The sequence below is a fragment of the Gasterosteus aculeatus genome, chromosome 12 (assembly GCF_964276395.1).
Source record: "Gasterosteus aculeatus chromosome 12, fGasAcu3.hap1.1, whole genome shotgun sequence".
Classification (NCBI taxonomy): Eukaryota; Metazoa; Chordata; class Actinopteri; order Perciformes; family Gasterosteidae; genus Gasterosteus; species Gasterosteus aculeatus.
Genome location: NC_135700.1, coordinates 10,122,660 through 10,140,671, shown reverse-complemented (window position 1 = coordinate 10,140,671; position 18,012 = coordinate 10,122,660). Strand labels below are relative to the sequence as shown.

General features: G+C 41.0%; 5 protein-coding genes across 6 annotated transcripts in view; 4 read left to right on the top strand and 1 right to left on the bottom strand.

Annotated features, from left to right (window-relative positions):
- The window catches only part of rplp2b (ribosomal protein, large P2b), a 42,449-nt gene that overhangs the window by 3,242 nt on the left and 21,195 nt on the right, over window positions 1–18,012 (top strand). The window lies entirely within an intron of this gene.
- On the top strand, window positions 418–3,416 carry LOC120831199 (ferritin, heavy subunit). Of its 2 annotated transcripts, none has more exons than XM_040196458.2 (5): window positions 418–832; window positions 1,514–1,619; window positions 2,182–2,328; window positions 2,577–2,702; window positions 2,960–3,416. In XM_040196458.2, exons 2-5 carry the CDS (start codon window positions 1,518–1,520, stop codon window positions 3,116–3,118), a joined length of 534 nt encoding a protein of 177 aa, XP_040052392.1. In that variant the 5' UTR covers window positions 418–832; window positions 1,514–1,517; the 3' UTR covers window positions 3,119–3,416. The 2 variants fall into 2 exon arrangements, with proteins under 2 accessions (XP_040052392.1, XP_077941253.1); XM_078085127.1 differs by lacking the exon at window positions 418–832 and adding an exon at window positions 924–1,307.
- On the bottom strand, window positions 2,960–6,603 carry mcee (methylmalonyl CoA epimerase). The gene is made up of 3 exons (XM_040196472.2): window positions 6,500–6,603; window positions 5,413–5,753; window positions 2,960–4,267 (listed from the first exon to the last, which is right to left on the bottom strand). The coding sequence occupies exons 1-3, from the start codon at window positions 6,525–6,527 to the stop codon at window positions 4,115–4,117; spliced, it is 522 nt and encodes a 173-aa protein (XP_040052406.2). The 5' UTR covers window positions 6,528–6,603; the 3' UTR covers window positions 2,960–4,114.
- Window positions 6,576–11,012, top strand: mphosph10 (M-phase phosphoprotein 10 (U3 small nucleolar ribonucleoprotein)). The gene is made up of 11 exons (XM_040196422.2): window positions 6,576–6,705; window positions 7,288–7,987; window positions 8,077–8,258; window positions 8,349–8,499; window positions 9,067–9,208; window positions 9,387–9,454; window positions 9,544–9,681; window positions 9,765–9,875; window positions 10,193–10,300; window positions 10,392–10,622; window positions 10,727–11,012. Exons 1-11 carry the CDS (start codon window positions 6,620–6,622, stop codon window positions 10,874–10,876), a joined length of 2,067 nt encoding a protein of 688 aa, XP_040052356.2. The 5' UTR covers window positions 6,576–6,619; the 3' UTR covers window positions 10,877–11,012.
- On the top strand, window positions 12,260–17,399 carry ist1 (IST1 factor associated with ESCRT-III). The gene is made up of 10 exons (XM_040196435.2): window positions 12,260–12,385; window positions 13,020–13,120; window positions 13,241–13,421; window positions 13,591–13,678; window positions 13,788–13,871; window positions 13,980–14,090; window positions 14,182–14,400; window positions 14,689–14,790; window positions 15,253–15,298; window positions 15,576–17,399. The coding sequence occupies exons 2-10, from the start codon at window positions 13,033–13,035 to the stop codon at window positions 15,740–15,742; spliced, it is 1,086 nt and encodes a 361-aa protein (XP_040052369.2). The 5' UTR covers window positions 12,260–12,385; window positions 13,020–13,032; the 3' UTR covers window positions 15,743–17,399.

Below are 18,012 nucleotides of genomic sequence, written 5' to 3'. Positions count from 1 at the left end.
TTCCTAGAAGAATTCAATCATGTCAGACTCCAGTTAAAGTAGCAACTGTGTAGGAATAATGTAGGAAAATATAATTGTCCAATATACCTAACCAGTACAAAAGTTTTAAAATTACTTATTAAGCCAGATGGCTCAACTCACAACAATTATGATAATAGATTCAGAACACTGGTAATTTATGTATAAAGTGGAGCTTTTCTAGTTTCATATTTTGTATTCATAATCTATAACTATAACTAAAATATATAGAAAAAAATGAAGTAAACAGGGCTATATTTTCTCTGTATTTGAGTATAAAGTAGTAAAAAGGGAGCACCTTAAAATTGTGCTTGAGTAGCAACTTTCCACCATGACTGGTGAAGTATATGTAGACAGTAGCGCATAATAAAAACCCAAGTACATGTACCTCAAAATTGCACTTGAGTAAATGTACTTTGTAACCACTGCAAACCAGTAAGAGAGGAGGCTCTCGGCCTTGCTTGAGTGACGGGGCAGAAAATGGTACGGCCTCCTTGTCCCGCCCTCTTCCGGGCAATGACGTCACGGCCCGTACCATCTGCTTATAAGCCGCGGTCAACACCGTCTGGTTATCAGTCAATCGTCTAGCTAGCGGACAGTGAAGGTTACCTGCTTCAACAGTGCTTGAACGGCAACCTTTCATCTGTCTTTAGATTCCAATCATCACTTTATTAACAACTAAATCGCGTTTTACCTTGAAACATCAGCTCGTTTAAGACATCCGTAACACGTTTAGCTTGCCAGCTACACTTTGTTTCGTCAACGACGCAAGACAGATTTTCCACCTCCTCACAAGACCTGCCACCGAAACCTGGTAAGGATTAATATTTAAGCGTTTTGCCTTCTCGTGTGTGCGTTTTCTGCCCGCTGAGGATCCGTGCCCGTCGTCCCCGCTAACGGGCGTCCCGCGCGGCGAGGTGACGGTAACATTGGCGCTGTTGTTTATCTCCGCGAGGCCTCGGCCCTCCTCAATGTCTCCGTAGCCAAGCGTGTAACGTTATGTAACTAACTATACGACACGCTTAAAAGGTCTCAAGTGTCCTCAACCCGTGGGTCCACCTCAATGTTTGACGTTCTGTAACATTACGTTTGTTAAAAGAAACCAGTGGTCGGGTTAAGATGTTGTTTTTTTCTGGCCATTGTTGCGTGTGATCGTTACATGAATTGAGCCTGCGTCAAACCACGTGACTCCGCGGCTACAGTTACGTGAGGCGCAGTGTGATAACAATACCTCTGCTGAAGGGTGGGCCCGTCGACTGAAGACGCGCTATTTTACCATCGCTTTTCAGGTCTGAATCCTGCTTCACAACATGCGTTTGCGAATATAATTTGTCTTTTAGTTGTTTTTTTTGCTACCAGTGCTACCCGTTAAAAATTGTTTTACCGTGATTACCAGACTATGAAAATGTCGTTCCTTTTACCACATGGACTCAAACTTTTATTTTGTCATTTTGAATTTTTTCTATTTAAAAAAATAATAATAATTGTGTTTCAGAACCATGAGTTCCCAGGTGAGACAGAACTTCCACCAGGACTGCGAGGCTGCAATCAACAGGCAGATCAACCTGGAGCTGTATGCCTCCTATGTCTACCTGTCCATGGTGAGTGTCCGATAAAGAAGATTGTTATGGTAATAAAAATAAGAGTGGGAAAACCTGGAGTTCATCTGCTGATCGCCCTTGGTACTTCGCATAAAGGGAACTGTGTATACCATTTATAAAGGTATTGGTAGTTTTTGGGAAGTGATTCTAGTTGCTGTAACCAGTGGTTTCGGCCACCTGTAAACCCAGGTGGTTGAAACTGCTGTGGTGGATGATTGTCAGGTAGCCCACTGACATCCAAGCAGCCAGTTTAATAAATAAAAATAACACTGCAACGAAATGAGTGAGCTCCTGGGTCTTTTTAGTGCAGTGACATGGGGGGGGGGGGGGGGTGTGAGGTGAAATGAATATCTGGATGAGACACAAAACAAAGGTTGAAGTTCCTTTTAAGAGATTATGTAAAGACACAGGGCATGGAGTGCATTGCATGACCTTAAACTTGGCGCACACACTAGTCTCTGCGTTGTGCAATTATCTCCTCAGTCAGCTGAATTCACATTTCTGGTTGTACCAGAAGGAAATGTTTCTTTTTTCGAACCACTGAAATTCTTTTTCCTCACAGGGATACTACTTTGACCGGGATGATCAGGCATTGCACAACTTTGCCAAATTCTTCCGCAATCAGTCACAAGAGGAGCGTGAGCATGCTGAGAAACTGATGAAACTCCAGAACCAGAGGGGGGGCAGGATCTTCCTACAGGATGTCAAGGTAAAAGTTCATATTTAATGACCTTTTGTGTGTGAAACTCGAATTTGGGTGGAAAATATTCTCTATCGTACAGCACAGGTTGGGAGGCCAAAAGATAAAAAGGGTGTGAGTGGTGTGCTTGCTTATCTTAAAACCAAACCCACTTTAACGTTAAACTGCAAACTCACTCTGAAATAAAACAGAAGGCGTGTTGGCGAGTAGTTTGCTTTCCACCGCTCATTGTCTCACTCAGTTCCTCTGTATTGCAGAAACCAGAGAGGGATGAGTGGGGCACTGGACTTGAGGCCCTTGAATGTGCCCTGCAGCTTGAGAAGAGCGTGAACCAGTCACTCCTCGACCTGCACAAAGTCTGTTCTGATCACGCTGACCCACATGTGAGTATTACGTTGTGGCTTGCTTACTCTGAAGTATTAGTTTTTCAGAAAGGATACAAACTAATATTAAGATCCGATTGAAAGCATTACAGCTGTGCATATTTGTGCAACTGCAATTTTCTACAATTTTTTTTTTTTTACTGTGTCCAATATGGTTAAATGGTGTATACAAAGAGCAACTTTGTTTTATGGCAAATGTATTATGCAGCAGACGTGGTCAGTCTGTGTCTGCTCTAATTTAATTTAATTCCTTTCAGCTGTGTGACTTCATTGAGACTCACTACCTGGACGAGCAGGTGAAGTCCATCAAAGAGCTGGGAGACTGGGTGACCAATCTGCGCCGCATGGGAGCGCCTCAGAACGGCCTGGCCGAGTACCTGTTTGACAAGCACACCCTGGGCAAAGAAAGCAGCTAAATGCATCCACAGCAATTCTACAAATGCTTTCTATATTTGTCTCTTGCTTACAATCAGTCTTCTATGATGCCATCTGCATGGTACTGGCAAGTCATTGCAACTATTTTATTCAAACCTCTTGCCATTTACTCAACATTAAAGTAACGTGACTAATCCCAGAGCTGAAAGCTATTCCATCCAAAGCCCACTCTTGTATCTTGTACGTCTCTGCTTTGCCTACGTCATTACTACATATTTGCTGTGTTTTATGCCGGAAGCAGTTAATTAAACCAAATAAAATGAACCCTCTGGATTCTGATTACGTCTCATGTGTTGTGTTCAATGGTAAAATTAAAGACCTTTAGTGCAGCCTGAATTGTAACACTATCTGAAAAACGGTAACTGGCAGAGATGGGGTAAAAACGGTACTGATTTTACTTTCATTGCCCAAGAAAACCAAGCTGGCCAGTGAGCGACCTTGCATGTTTTCGAAGCTCTAACCATTGGCCCTGTATTTTAATGAATGGCCCAGTAGATGTTAAGCGGTCAATTACAAGTTTGCAGAATCAAAGTAAATGATCACTGTTTACCTGACTAAAAGACCTTAACTACAGTTTTCTGTGGTATTGAAAACCTACACCAGAAATCCCAAATAAGTAGCTGGACATTAGACGTGACATCAGCGGATCAGTTTAACTCGCAAATAGCCACTTGTTTGGTATCAAGTCTACAAAGACCAGGTTCAATATAAACACTAGTGATCAGGATATTTATAAAAACTTACTGCATTAATCTCTTCTGGGATTTTCCTCAATTGTACTACGCTCAAATTATTCTGAACAAACCGGTTTCCCATTAACCTTTTTATTTGGATGTGTTCGAAAAGTGGAGTGGACAAGTCAACGTCCAAATAGATTCACTGAACAATTGACTCACTGTGATCAAAAGTTCTATAAAGGACAATTACAAAAGCGACAATTTTTAGCAAACTCCCACATTCCTGCCAGGTTGAGGTGTTCAGGCTTCTTCAAGCTCCACCAGCACACCGTCGCAGTCTTTAGGATGGAGGAACATCACTGGTTTCCCGTGTGCACCTATCCGGGGCTCTGCTGACAGAGTTCTGATGTTCTTTGCTTTCAGGTCTGCTATCGCTGCAGTAATGTTGTCGACCTGCAAACATGAGGAAAATGTAGGATTGTTTGACGTGGCTTGTCTGATAGTCACCATCATACTGACAACCTTCAATGCACATCGTGGTTTGGAAAGTCTCAAATACTGCATTGGCGTAAAGTGTAACAAATGGGGCCAAGTGGCTAAAATGTGCTGGTTTCTTTTGTTTAAAGTAGCTTAACCACCATTATAGTGAAAGACTGAAACCCATTTTGTTAACAGTTTAAAAAGTCTGACAATTTTCATTTTGACACGTAATGTCAACATTTTACTATGAGACATGTCAGCGCTCTCTGGTGGAAGAACTGTAAATGTTTGTAATACTGGGCGACTACTGCACACGTTTCTTTAACATTTCTGTAATGCATCTTACTTAGTAGTCAACACATGCATCAGTAAATATATACCTGTATAAAGCTAATATAGCTTAATTTATCAGTTGGGCTTTTGGATCAATGATGTTTTTTAATTGATTGTTTAGCTCAGCTTTTAGAGAGGAACCCAAATAGGAAGCAAAGCAAAAGTGCAAATACTCAATCTTAATGGTCTCCAAACACTTCAGGTCAAGTCTTCCAGTAAAAAGGCAAAAGCTCAGGGTCTCCAGACACAAAAGAGCATCTTTGGAATACTGTGGGACAGTTTGTGATTGTTTGTTATTCATGTGCTGCTATCTTTTAGTGACATAATACCATTCGTAGGGTAACTTTGACTCATCAAACAGGTAAAATAACAATTCAGGTGTGTCACTGTCACAGTTGTTGTTCTCGTCCACAAAAGGCATTTCAACACGTGACAGAAAGTTCCAAAACAAAAGTTGCATAACATTCACATCTTAGTAGCGGGTGCAAAAACTCAGGAATCCTGGATACTGGCCATCGCTTGAGCGCACTATATTGTTCCGGTACGCAACAGACATTTCACAGTATGTTAAATGTAATCAATGATTAAATAACAAGCGTTTCCACAGTCAGGATTCTGCTATTTTCCCTGCTGGCTCACTCATCAGTTATGTAACACCTTTCAAAGAATGACAAGTCAAAATGTCTGAGCATTTTCACTTGAACGCATTGGGGGGGTACGGATCCGTACCTGGTAAAGTGTCCACTGAGTGTAATCCCTACGACAACTTATCAATGCGGTCTCACCTCAATACAAACGTGGTGCATCCCTCCTGACTTGTTCTTCTGTAAGAAGCCAGCGATCGGGCTCTTCTCCCCCAGAGGATGGAGCAGCTCCAGCTTGGTGTTGCCGAGCTCCACAAACACTGTGTAGACGCCGTGCTCGGGCAGGGGCACCTGCTCACTCACCGTGGCCCCCAGCACGTCCCGATACAGAGCCGTGGCCTTCTCCATGTCGGGGACAGCGATGGCAATGTGGTTCAGCCTCCCAAGCTTCCACAGTGAACCAGGAGGGCCCTGGTGGAGGGGCGCTTTTCTCAAATGTGTTCTCAAGAGAGTGAGACGAGAACATCTGGAAAGACCTGCCACTGAATAAACAGATTTGAATATAGTGAGATTAGAGGTGGCGATTTCTTTGGAACAATACTCTTATTCTGCCTTCACTGACAGTAGGCGATATATATATATTATTTACCAGCTTGTTGAAACTAAATTTAAGCTGTGTGATTTTTACACGGTAAATCTGAGACATATGCATAGGCTGCACCACTCCATCACATGAAAATATTCTAAATGTGTTGTGAATAATTTCACTCATTTTTTGAATCTGTATATTTGGAATCTCCACTAGATTTCAAAATAAAAGTCTGTGGTTTTGAATATAATCTGGTTGCACACCATGCGTTTTACGACTGATACACATCAGTTTATTACACAATTAAAATACTTGATTGAGCAAGTTTATGCAATTGAACCGCAAATGGCAAAGTTATAGTCAAATGCTACGTTTTAGGGTCTCAAGGGGTTAACTTTTACCATTTCAAATCTGAGTTGAAAAAATAGGTGAAAAAAATTGGTAAAAAAAAGTCTTGACAATCTTTTGACGTTTTCAGACTAAGTGATACAGTACAAAGTGTCATGTAACGTTAATGTTATCCGAACCCTGCAAGACAAACCCGTGTGACGTGAACGAGGGCAGCAACATTGTGTAACACAGCTAATGTTGATGGTATAGAAGTCTTGTTTTAGGTCTTACTATTAAACAATTTGAGGACGAACCAGTTGATAAGAGTACACGTTTGGTAGTTAAATCATTATCTGACGTTATACCGACCTGCAACCTTCAGTACTGCCGACGCCATGTTTGTAAACCCGGAACCAAATAAGCGTTAGTGGAGTTTCTTGGCGGACCTGTTTATCTGCGGCACAGACAGCCACGCATGTGGGAGAAACGATGGCTACTGAAGATATGTGGAGCGTTCTGGAGGACTGTGTAAAGAAAATAAATGACAACACAGCACATCCAGAGAACTTTCTGAGGCAAGTATCTGCTGCCTGTATGTTTGTGTTGTTGAAAAAGTGGATAAATGAGTTTGAGTACAAGAGCAGACGTGGAACCGGCGACTCGTGAGCTAAAGCTAACTGCATGCACCGCTAACACCATTTTGAGACTTAAGGTTTGGGAGAGTGAGGGAGAGTTGACCGTCATTGTTTTGGGATGTTATAGCCAAATGATCTCATCAATCTATCCATCAGCTGGTAAACAAGACTTGAGTGGACAGCTGACCCCAGCTGCAAGATAAACAATTAATACACTTAACTCATGTGATCGTGATATATCCTTCAAATACTATAAATACTAATAACTTTAAAAAAGAAGACATGTTTTCGCCACATTTGAGGTGTATCTAGGGTCACAAAAACATACAATGACCTTCTTGAATACACATGCAAACTTAAAATTAAAGGGATAGTACAAAAGTTGTCGGTGGTCTGTATGAATTATTTTGAACAGTATAGCGGATGAATTAATTATTTTTCTGTTACAAATATAAATGCCAACTATTAATTTTTATAATACACCAGGCGTGCCATACTGACTGTGTGTTTCCAATTTTCCAGCCTTCAAGATGGTGCGGCAGCCGACTTTACCACGCTCACTAAGCTACTGTATGACCTCCACAAAACTGAAGAGCCCGCCGAATACAAAGGCAGCCCGTTGGTTCAGCTGGTGGTGGAAAACTTCGATGAAGAGCAGATCTGGCAGGAGCTGGAGCTACAGAACAATGCTGTAATGACACACTTTGAAAATGCAACTAATGAGGCTTTGTCAGATGAGAAATTATCAGTGCTTGTCGAGGAGGAAGACGATGAAGAGAATAGTGTGGAGGCAGAAGGTGAGACTCATGATGATGATGATGAAGAAGAGGAGGAGGAGGAGAATGATGATGATGATGATGACGACGACGACGAACCACCTAAACAGTCCAAGAGAATGGCTCAGGATGAGGATGGCGCAGAGGGGTACACTGATGAAGACTCCGATTTAGATTTTGACGTGGACGCTCTGGAGAAGCGGGAGAAACAGAAGAAGGAGATTGGAAGGAAAGGCTCCAGACCAAAGGTCGTTCCCTCTGAGGTCGACGATACATTCTTTAAACTGTCCGAGATGGAGTCGTTTCTGGATGATATGGACAAACGAGAGGGAAAGGAGGATGAGAACGAAAATGAGCTAGACTACTTTCAGGACCTGCCCTCCGATGATGACGACGATCTCGACTTAAATGACATACTTTCCGCCAAAAAGAAAAAGAAAATTATTGTATGTGTTTTCATCACTTTTCCCAAATGTTATATTGTGTCTTGATGTACAAAATATAGCAAGTTTATGTATTTCTCTTTACATTTTAGGCAAAAAGCTCAAGGAACCTCAAGTACAAGGACTTCTTTGATGCTGTGGATCGTGAACCAGGTGGAGACGAAGACCACTCTGATGGCGAGGAGGACAACAAGGATAAAAGCTGGCAAGAAGGTGGAGAAGAAATAGACGAGGAGGCTGATGATTATGACGGTGAAGAGGAAAGTGACGCTGAGTAAGTGCGATTGAAATGATGTAATATGTAAAACGTATCAGAGAAGCACATCTGGTTGATGTCAGCATGGTTGTGTCCATCGTTTGCCAGGGATGAAGAGACCAAAGCAGCTCAAAAGAAAGTCACCTTTAACCTCAATGAGGACAGCGAGGGAGAGGATCTGGCGGACATTTTTGGAGGAAAAACTCCAAGCTCCGCCATATCCGCAGTGAAGTCATCATTTGAAAAACGTCAAGAAAAGGTAATTGACTTTCAGATTGAGCAAATTTGTTTTGTTTGTTGAATTTGTTTGCTAATTTGTGTGGCTTAAATATGGTTATAGAGTTAGTTTAGTTGGGGAATGTTACACTTACTGTAGTAAATGTATATAATACCCAAATAGTTCTTCGCTCCTCACGGTAAGCTATGTACAAACGTTTTTCTACAAAAGTCCCCGTTCTTTCAGGCACACACAAACTAAAAATGAAATGTAAAATAAATGCTTTAATTAAGAAAAAATGATCGATGATTGATAAAGATGATTAAGAATCTCATCAGGATTTTGATGACTAATCTTTTTTGATTTTTTGATCAAGGTTTGTCTGATGAAGTATCTTATCAAAAATTTTAAATTGTTCCCAGTGTTATTAAACTGATTTGCATAAGAGATGGTGGTCTTCGTGTAAGAGACACATTTCTTTCTATCATCCATCAGAGATGAGAAGCAATCGATCGCCATCAACACAACCCCACAAATTGTTTAAGTGTAGCGTGATGACAGCCTGAATGCTTCATAAATATTACATCATTTTGTTTCTCTAACCTGCAGATGTCAGAGAAAATAGAAGAGTTGGAGAAAACCGCTCTAGCAGATAAACCATGGCAGTTGTCAGGAGAGATTACTTCACAAAGTCGTCCAGAGAACAGCATGCTGGAGGAGGATGTGGAGTTTGAGCAGACGGGCAGGATGGGTGAGTGACTCTATTGTGGGTTGCGTTCTCGTGTTGGCAGATAGCTCTAAGCTGCTTTTGGTTTATCCAATTCCTTTCAATGGGGTTGAGTTTGTATTGTTTTTAATTCAGGTTACTAAAATAGTTTCGTTGTACTTCTTCATATCCTATAACAAGATTTTTTTATGTGGTCTTGTAGCACCTAGTATCACCGCAGAAACCACACTACAGCTTGAAGACATCATCAAACAGAGAATTAAAGACCAGGTTAGTGCGTATAATGTATCTTTTATTTTGTCTGAAGCAAATGTGATAATATATTATAACCCAGCGCCTTTGACTTGTGTTTCTGTAAGGCCTTTGATGATGTGGTCCGCAAGGAGAAACCCAAAGAGGAGGTGTTTGACTACAAGAAGAAGCTGGCATTGGACCATGAAAAGAGCAAGCAGAGTCTAGCAGAGATCTATGAGCAAGAATACCTCAAGCAGAATCAGGTTAGACTTTTAACTCACAGTCACTGCTGTTTTAACAGGTATGAACCATTGCTTCATCATTTTAACATTTAACTCTATTTCAGCAAAAGACCGAGGAGGAGGAAAACTCGGCCCATGTAGAAATTCAAAAGCTTATGGACACGCTCTTCCTAAAGTTGGATGCTCTCTCCAACTTTCACTTCACACCCAAACCGGTAAGTTTTTCCCTTTGACAGCACTGACTGAAAGTTGCCAAATAATATTGGGATAGACTGGCCTTTGGAAGGTGTCAGCATTCATGTAAATCGCAACACTATATACAAAAAACGATATACACCCCCCCCCCCCTCCCCTCCCCACCTCCCTCTCATACAAAGGCAGGGGAAACCCTGGTAAAAATATATCCTATAATAATATAGACCTAATTTGTATCGTGATCCATCCAGCTCAGTCCGTAGCCCCATGTCGGGGAATCCATAATAAATTGTAAATGTTTGTGAAACCTTGTATTTATGTTGCCGTTTGTCCACAGCCCGTCCCCGAGGTCAAAGTGGTGTCTAACCTGCCGTCTGTCACGATGGAGGAGGTGGCTCCAGTCAGCGCTAGCGATGCTATGCTGCTCGCGCCAGAAGAAATCAAAGTATGTCACCAATTCATTTTCAAACATGCATTTTTATCTCTGCATATTCAATTACACTGCATGCCTTAATAACAATGTCATCCAACCAAAGGAGAAGAACAAAGCAGGAGATATTCTGGGGGATACTGAGAAGACGTCAACAGACAAGATGCGTGACAGACGCCACAAGAAGACAGTTAAACGTATAAAGATCAAGGAGAAAGAAAAGCGGCAAAAACTTAAAGAGGCCAGTGGAACCGGGGAGAACAGAAAGCTGTCAAAGGCTGAAGTAGCAGAGAACCTGAAGAAACTCACAAAAGGAGGAAAAACCAAGATACTCAAGGTGGGTGGCTTCTCTCGTGTAGTCAGGACCCCTTCAGCGCTTTTAAAAATACAACTCTGTACGTTGCTGAGATCAATCAAGTATGGTGGTGTTCTTCTGTTTAGGACGAGGGGAAGGACAAGGCTCTGCGGTCCTCTCAAGCCTTCTTCTCTGAGCTGCAGGACCAAGTTAAAAGTCAGATCAAAAGTGCAAAGGACCCGTCTTCAAAGAAGAAGAAACACAAAGAAGTTTCTGTAAGCAAACTCAAGTTATAAGAACTGGGATGGATTGTTGTGGAAGATCGATGTTTTATTGTACAGATTCTTTTTTTTATGAGAAAGCTGTGATATATTCAACCTGAAAATCGTTGTTAAATGTTTCCATTTTCATTAAAATAAATGAAAAGCCCAATTGTGTTTGTTTGGAAAATGAGTAAAGTATTTTTAAATAAGGATAAATGTTAATTTGCGCTTGTACTTCTGCAGAGCCTGTTTGAAGAAGGTTGTTTGCTCGTATTTATTAAATATTGAAATATACACTGATATTGCAAAAGATCACATGGTATATTTGCAGGTTTACATTTTTATATTGTCTGAATACATAATTGACACACAAAAAATCAAATACTTGCTGTAACAATATAGGACAGTTTTTGTTAATGCGTTGCTTGAAATCAGCCCTTTTAGTGTATTTTTTATTGAAGCTACTGATCATTACAGGTGTGACACTGACAAATGGTATAAGTTTGTGCATTTCAAAAGTAAATGTATTAACAAATACTCTAAGGCAACAAAATACATTGGCTATTATTAACCAACGGAGACTTTCTGTATAAAGAATGAAATGTGCGACCTCCCCACTTTTTAAGTTCCGAGTTTTCAATTGTCTTCCCTACCTCAGTCAGAGTGAGATGGATCTATTATAAAATTGTGCAGTAGTACAATAATGAAAAGCGGACATAAAGGTTATTTTTTCAATGTTTAACTTGTATAGATGTTATTCAGTTATTACAGGATTATAAAAATGCAACCGCTCGAGGAGTCATTTTGTTAGTTTTTTATTCAGCAAATTCCCGCAGCTTATTATCTTAAGTACATAAAGTTTGCGTCAGGCATCCAGGCACTTCGGCTGTTGAATACATTTAAGTAGAATAGAAGGCACAATATTTTTCCGCTGAAATCTTGTATGGTTGATTTTTAAGGTAACATAAAGCACCGCGGTTAAATCTTTCTAGTCGTCGTACAATACAAAATCAACTAATGAGATATAGTTGTGATCCCCGTGCGCGACCTTAAAGGAATGTGTAGCATGAGTTAAGAGCAGAGTAATGTAACATCAGTTACATAACATCAGTTTTGTATGCTTTTAAGTTTTAATTGATACCTTGAGCTTCTTTTCCAACCCTAGTATTTAGTCAACACTGCTAGCTAGTTGAAACCATACCCTAGATGGGATCAGTTTGCAAATTAACTTAACTTTTTTTTAAATTAGCGTATGTATGTTTGGAACATAGGATAGACACCGTGTCCAGTTTGAAGGAGAATACCTCTCTTAAATATGTAGCCATGAAAGTAAAAAAGTACTTCACCGTGAGTAGTGCTACTAAAGGACTGATTTTATAAATGAATGTGTACTTTGGTCACACCTGTTGTAAGTATGGAGACCCCGCCCACTCAAGATAGTCCTCCCATGACGTCACTACAGATCATTGCGGAAGTAAACCGAGCAACGAAACAGACCGAAACCCAAACAAGTTGGTGTGTACGCTTGACCAATATTTCCAGGTAAGGAACACGACACCTAGACTAACTGTTATTCGATTTTTTAAATGGTGATTTAATATAAGTACTTGACGGCGTTTTAATCAGTTTGTTATGATTAGCCGAGGGTTAGAGAGAGCTAGGTGACGTTAGCCTCATCGCTCAAACGATGACAGAACAGACTGCTAACAAAGCAAAGGCTAACGTTAACTAGCCAAAAGTCAGGCTTGGCAGCATAGACCCGAGGCTTGTGTTTCTACACGGGTATCTCACAGTGTGGTTAAGTAAATGGACGATAAACCGAGAAATTCAACGAGGTAAGATGGTAAAGTCTAAAAATATCGTGGCTCAACGTAGCCGCCTTCGCTCTCCGTTGCGACAAGCTAAAGCTAGCTTTTACTGTTTAGAGCAGCTAAAGAAGAAGCTTACTAAAGTTACGTAACTAGCAAGCTAGCGTCATGTTTTGTGCGTGGTGTATGTGTTTTGGAGTAGTTAAATCTGCGTAATCGTTCTGTTGCGATGAGTCTGTCATGCTCACGTGATGAAGTGACTCACTGGTTCAGAAGTGAGGAGGAGGTTAATTCAATGAGCCCTATAGGTTATTTTTGATGTTTGCTTCCGTATGTAATTCCACTCATGCTCTCCTACCTGTTCATAGGTAGTCTGTCATCATGCTGGGAGGAGGATTCAAAGCAGAGAGGCTAAGAGTTAACCTCCGGCTGGTCATTAATCGACTGAAACTCCTTGAGAAAAAGAAAAGTAAGTTGAAGGCTGAATTAAAACTCCCGGTCCTATTCCCCTTCATGAGGAATCATCATCTTTGTTCCTCTAAGTAATAACAGTTTAACCTTTTTCCCATTCCCACATTTTAAAATGAAGCTGAGCTTGCTCAAAAGTCCAGGAAGGAGATCGCAGATTATCTGTCATCAGGAAAAGATGAGCGGGCTCGGATCCGTGTGGAGCACATCATCAGAGAGGACTATCTGGTGGAAGCCATGGAGATCCTGGAGCTCTACTGTGACCTGCTGTTGACGCGCTTTGGCCTCATTCAGTCTATGAAGTGAGTAACTCCGTCAACTGGGTGCGCCAATACCCCTTTATTGAATTTACAGATGTAAAGTGTGAATTGACTATACAGAATGTCTGGATTTAACTTTACTATCTTCTTCGCTGGCTTTTATTTTTCTCTGTCTTTTCTTTTAACCCCCTTTCTGCTCCACCTAATTTAGGGAACTGGACCCAGGCCTACAAGAGGCAGTGTCCACTCTCATCTGGGCAGCGCCTCGTCTCCAGGCAGAGGTGTCTGAACTAAGAACTGTAAGTGCTGTTGACATATGTTTGTGGCATTTTCAATAATATACAAGTTCTGTCCATTTATTCTTATTGTGCCAGTCTTGTAAGTTGTATCTCTAAATGTATCTATCAGGTCTCTGAGCAGCTATGTGCAAAATACAGCAAGGAGTACGGCAAGCTGTGCAGGACAAACCAGATTGGCACGGTCAACGATAGGGTAGTTTTTTTTTTTTCCCCGACTGCACAAGTCTGTTCAAAAAGACTTACACCCTTTTAGCTTATTAACTTATTTTGCGACAGTAAATATCTGTGTTATGTTTTATAGCTGATGCACAAACTGGGTGTGGAGTCCCCTCCTAAGATCTTGGTGGAGCGCTACCTGATAGAGATCGCCAAGAACTACAATGTGCCGTACGAACCCGACGCCATGGTCCGGGTGAGAGCTGAAGAATGTTATCATTTGCTATTAAGGATGAAACCATGCATTGTGTTTATCTGCTTGCTCATCGACCAATGTCTCTGGACAGCCCGAGGTGGGTCCTGGAGAAGAAGCTGACCTGATTGACGTGGACAATGACAAGAAGTTTGGAGGAGGAAGAGGTGGCGGCGGCGGCGGCGGTGGTGGTGGCGGTTTCACAGCTCCTGCTGGTGTCATGCCCATGCCCATGCCCATGCCTATGCCTATGCCTATGACCATGCCCATGCCCATGCAAACGGCTTTCAACTATCCAGGTCCTAAAGGACCCGTAAGAGATTATTTTTATTAATTCCTTTCTTTATGATTTTGTTGGAAGTTATACATTTTTGGATAGAAAAGTTGTGGAGTAGGAATTGGGATCTTGTATGTGTAATTATTTTGTATTTTCTTTTGTTGGAAAGATGTAGTTTTACCAGCAATCATTGTACCCAAATACGCTGAATGGTCCAAAAGCATTTTCTTTTGCTTTGTTCTACTTTCTTTGAAGTGAGAGGTTTACTTTTACAGTAGTCTGCGTCCTCCCTCAGACAAATACCAGACTGTTGTTTTCCCCCAGGAACCATATAACCCTGCTGTTGGAACCTACAACAACTTCCAGCATGCCATGGGAGGAGGGCAGCCCCCTCAGCTGCCTTCTTGTCCCCCCACATACGAGTCCGTAAGTGACTGAACACCTGCACTCCAATGCCCCCTTCCCGTTCCAACAGACGGACAGACGGGCATCATTCAGGGAAGAGCAGTTCATTCAGTTCCTTGCAGTTTTGCCCGTCTTACTTTCTCACATTATTTCTCAAAATTAGTCCTAAAGTTTGCTTCATTCACATGAAGTGCTAATAACTAACTACTAACTGGATTTGATCATTTGTTCTGAGCGAAGCAGATTAGTGTTAAGTGCTCTTTACAAGGAGGTGGGGCAAGCGAGTCCTCGAGTCTGTTTTTCTGTTGCACACTCAAGGTGAAGCTTTCTCAATAATTCCCCTGCAGATTTTCCTTTGTGTTTGTTTTTACTTTTTCACGATGGGACATAATTGTTGATTATTTCTCAACACTAACACATATAGTATTATTTAATTTCATATGCAGACGACATCACCCATTACACATTTCCTCTGTGTTTCAGATTGATGACCTGAGTGACAAACCTTCTGTTCCTTCCCAGGTCACAGGTAAGTTCCTCCAACACTTACGAATTATTCTTTACAACCCGTTATTGAAGTGATCCCTCAGATTTTTAAACATTTCTTCATACCTATGTTAAAACGTTTTATTAAGTGTCGCTTTCTAGGCTCACATTATGTGCTGTTTACTTTTTTGTCATTGTACACAAGGCTTTAATCCACCTTTCTCCTGCGGGAAACCCACATATCTTCTGTTTAGACTGTTTCATAAACTGCTACATATACTCCTGCATACATTAAATTCAGTACCCTATATTACTCTCAGGTCCTGGCCCCTCAGCTCAGCTATTTGACAACAATGCGCTCCCGGAACTCCCCTCCGTTCCTGATACACTCCCCGCGAGTTCCTTCGGCAGAAACAACACCACCTCGGATGACATCGACTTTGACGACTTAACGCGGCGGTTTGAGGAGCTGAAGAAGAAGACCTAATGCTTTGTCCCTGGTCTATACACACACATATACACACAGGCATGTGCTGTCATCCGAGCAGCGGGGAACTGGAAATAAGTTGGATGGTTCTCTCCCTTCCACGTTGAAGTAATCTTAGATGGATATTAAACATACAAGGATGTATTCATTTCCAATTCCTCATCTATACAAATATAACCTTTGGCAGTTAGTGGTAACGTCATTTATGTTGGGTGTACTATTGAGTACCATATTTTAAATTTCTTTCCAGCACATACTATATATTCTTACATACAGTTATGTGGGTTTTGACTTCTGTTCCCTCCTCCTTCTGTTCACACAGACTTCTATTTGTTCCCATCTGTCAATGTAATACATCTCTATAACACTATACAACCAAACTTAGATTTGGATCCTTACTTCTCTCTGTTTATTGTTTTTCTTTGGAGTGGGGAGATGAATATTTTCAGTACATGACGTCTTGCGTCTGCATTGAGTAACACAGTTGCAGCGTCAGACTAGTCAAACCGGGCAGACTGGCCTGCACACGTTGATGGGGAGTTGCCATTGACATTCAAAGGCCAGACATAGTTTCCAAGACGCACATTTTTCTCTTTCTCTTTTTACATGAAGGTATGAGGACAGAACGATACCATATTTTCTGTGTCTTGTGGGGTTGTGAATTGGTTTCTGAGTAGAAAAGGCTTACACTCCAAGTTTAGTGTGTGTGTGCGTGTGTTAACCCTCCTGGGAAAGTCCAGCGACGCATGTCAAACCAGTCGCATGGGTGGTGACTCACAGATGTAAAGTGATAATCCTCTAATATAATACACTTCAAATGATGTACATAGACAATATGAATAAATAATTGACCTGTACTGGGGGAAAAAAAGTTTGTTAGTAAGAAGTTTGACTTTCTTTTTTCCTCCCCTTTAAATGTCAGTCTTACCAAATGCCTTTTAACATTAAAGTAATTAATTTACAAGCTACATGTGTGCACACAAGAGCAGCGACATAATTGGATTGAGATATTAACCCCGGAGGCGATTGGTTTGCGTTGTCCTTATGTGATCATGTGTCTGATACTGTCGGTCCACCACTGTATTTGCCTTAGTTACAATTTCTCATCAGAGGCCTTTCCACTCTGTACCAGGGTAATTTGTTTTCAAACAAAACTGAATAAATCTTATCTGTATGGGTTTTGATTGGATTACACTTTGCTTTAAATGTTCTGCCCTTAAACTATCTTTTGAGGTATTTTACAATGTGTAGTTGCAGCACCTGTACTGTCAATAGAAGTCGGATGTTTCTATTTCCTGTGGAGAAATGTGAGCCAGAGGGTTTTAGTTATCGTGCCGCTGTGTAGCTGCAACGTTACCCCACCCAGCTCTGCTTTCACGCCAAATGAACAATGGCCTTGAGTACAATGACTCAGCGAGATCTGGGAAGCAAATTAAAAGACTCGCCAGCTGATTGGTTGGTTTAGATTATTTTAGGTTTTACATGTTGTGGGGAAAATAGAGATTAGAAACACGATGGAACTGTGATCTGCGCACTCTTTTCTATGATAGACTGTTCTTTCATGCTACACTTTGAGACACAGAATTGTGATAAAAAAAAGTTTTTCCCACTGTATACTAATATAAGAATTTAATAAAAATAGTATTTGGAACTGCAAGTTTTGCTTTAAACTATTTTCTGTTATTGTTCACATCACTTCCTCTGCTTTACAGTAATGTAATGTCAACTGCAGACCAGCAAGTGTCCTCAGTGTGAAGAGAAAGAATTCTTCCTGATAAGAAATATACTCAAGTAGTACTCAAGTTGTTTTTGCGACTGAAGTGGCATATTTTATCGTTGAGGATTTGTTTTTTTTCTTAAATCTACATTCTTCTTATCAGAATCTTATAATTCCGACTAGAAAATTCTTCGTATTGAATTATCTTTTTAAAGTTGTGACAAAAAACTAAAGCATTTAAGTGCAACTGCATTGGTCGTTTGTGGCAACGTTGATCCTTTTTAAAATTTGATCAAAAATGTCTCCGGTCTGATCTGCGGTTCTGTTGAGTCACCTTTTTATAAGTCGTCTTTGTGGAATCTTTACAGCAGTAAGTGCATGCAGTCCATTTGACACAGTGTGTTTCGGTTTGAATTCTCTAGTAGCCTCAGTGTTTGCTGCAGAGCGAAGTGCTTCCTCTGTGAAGGAGCGGAACATTTCCAGACGCGTCAGTTTATTGAAGAAGCATTTAGTCTTTCTCTAAGTGCATTCCGTCTACACAGGAACAAAAGCT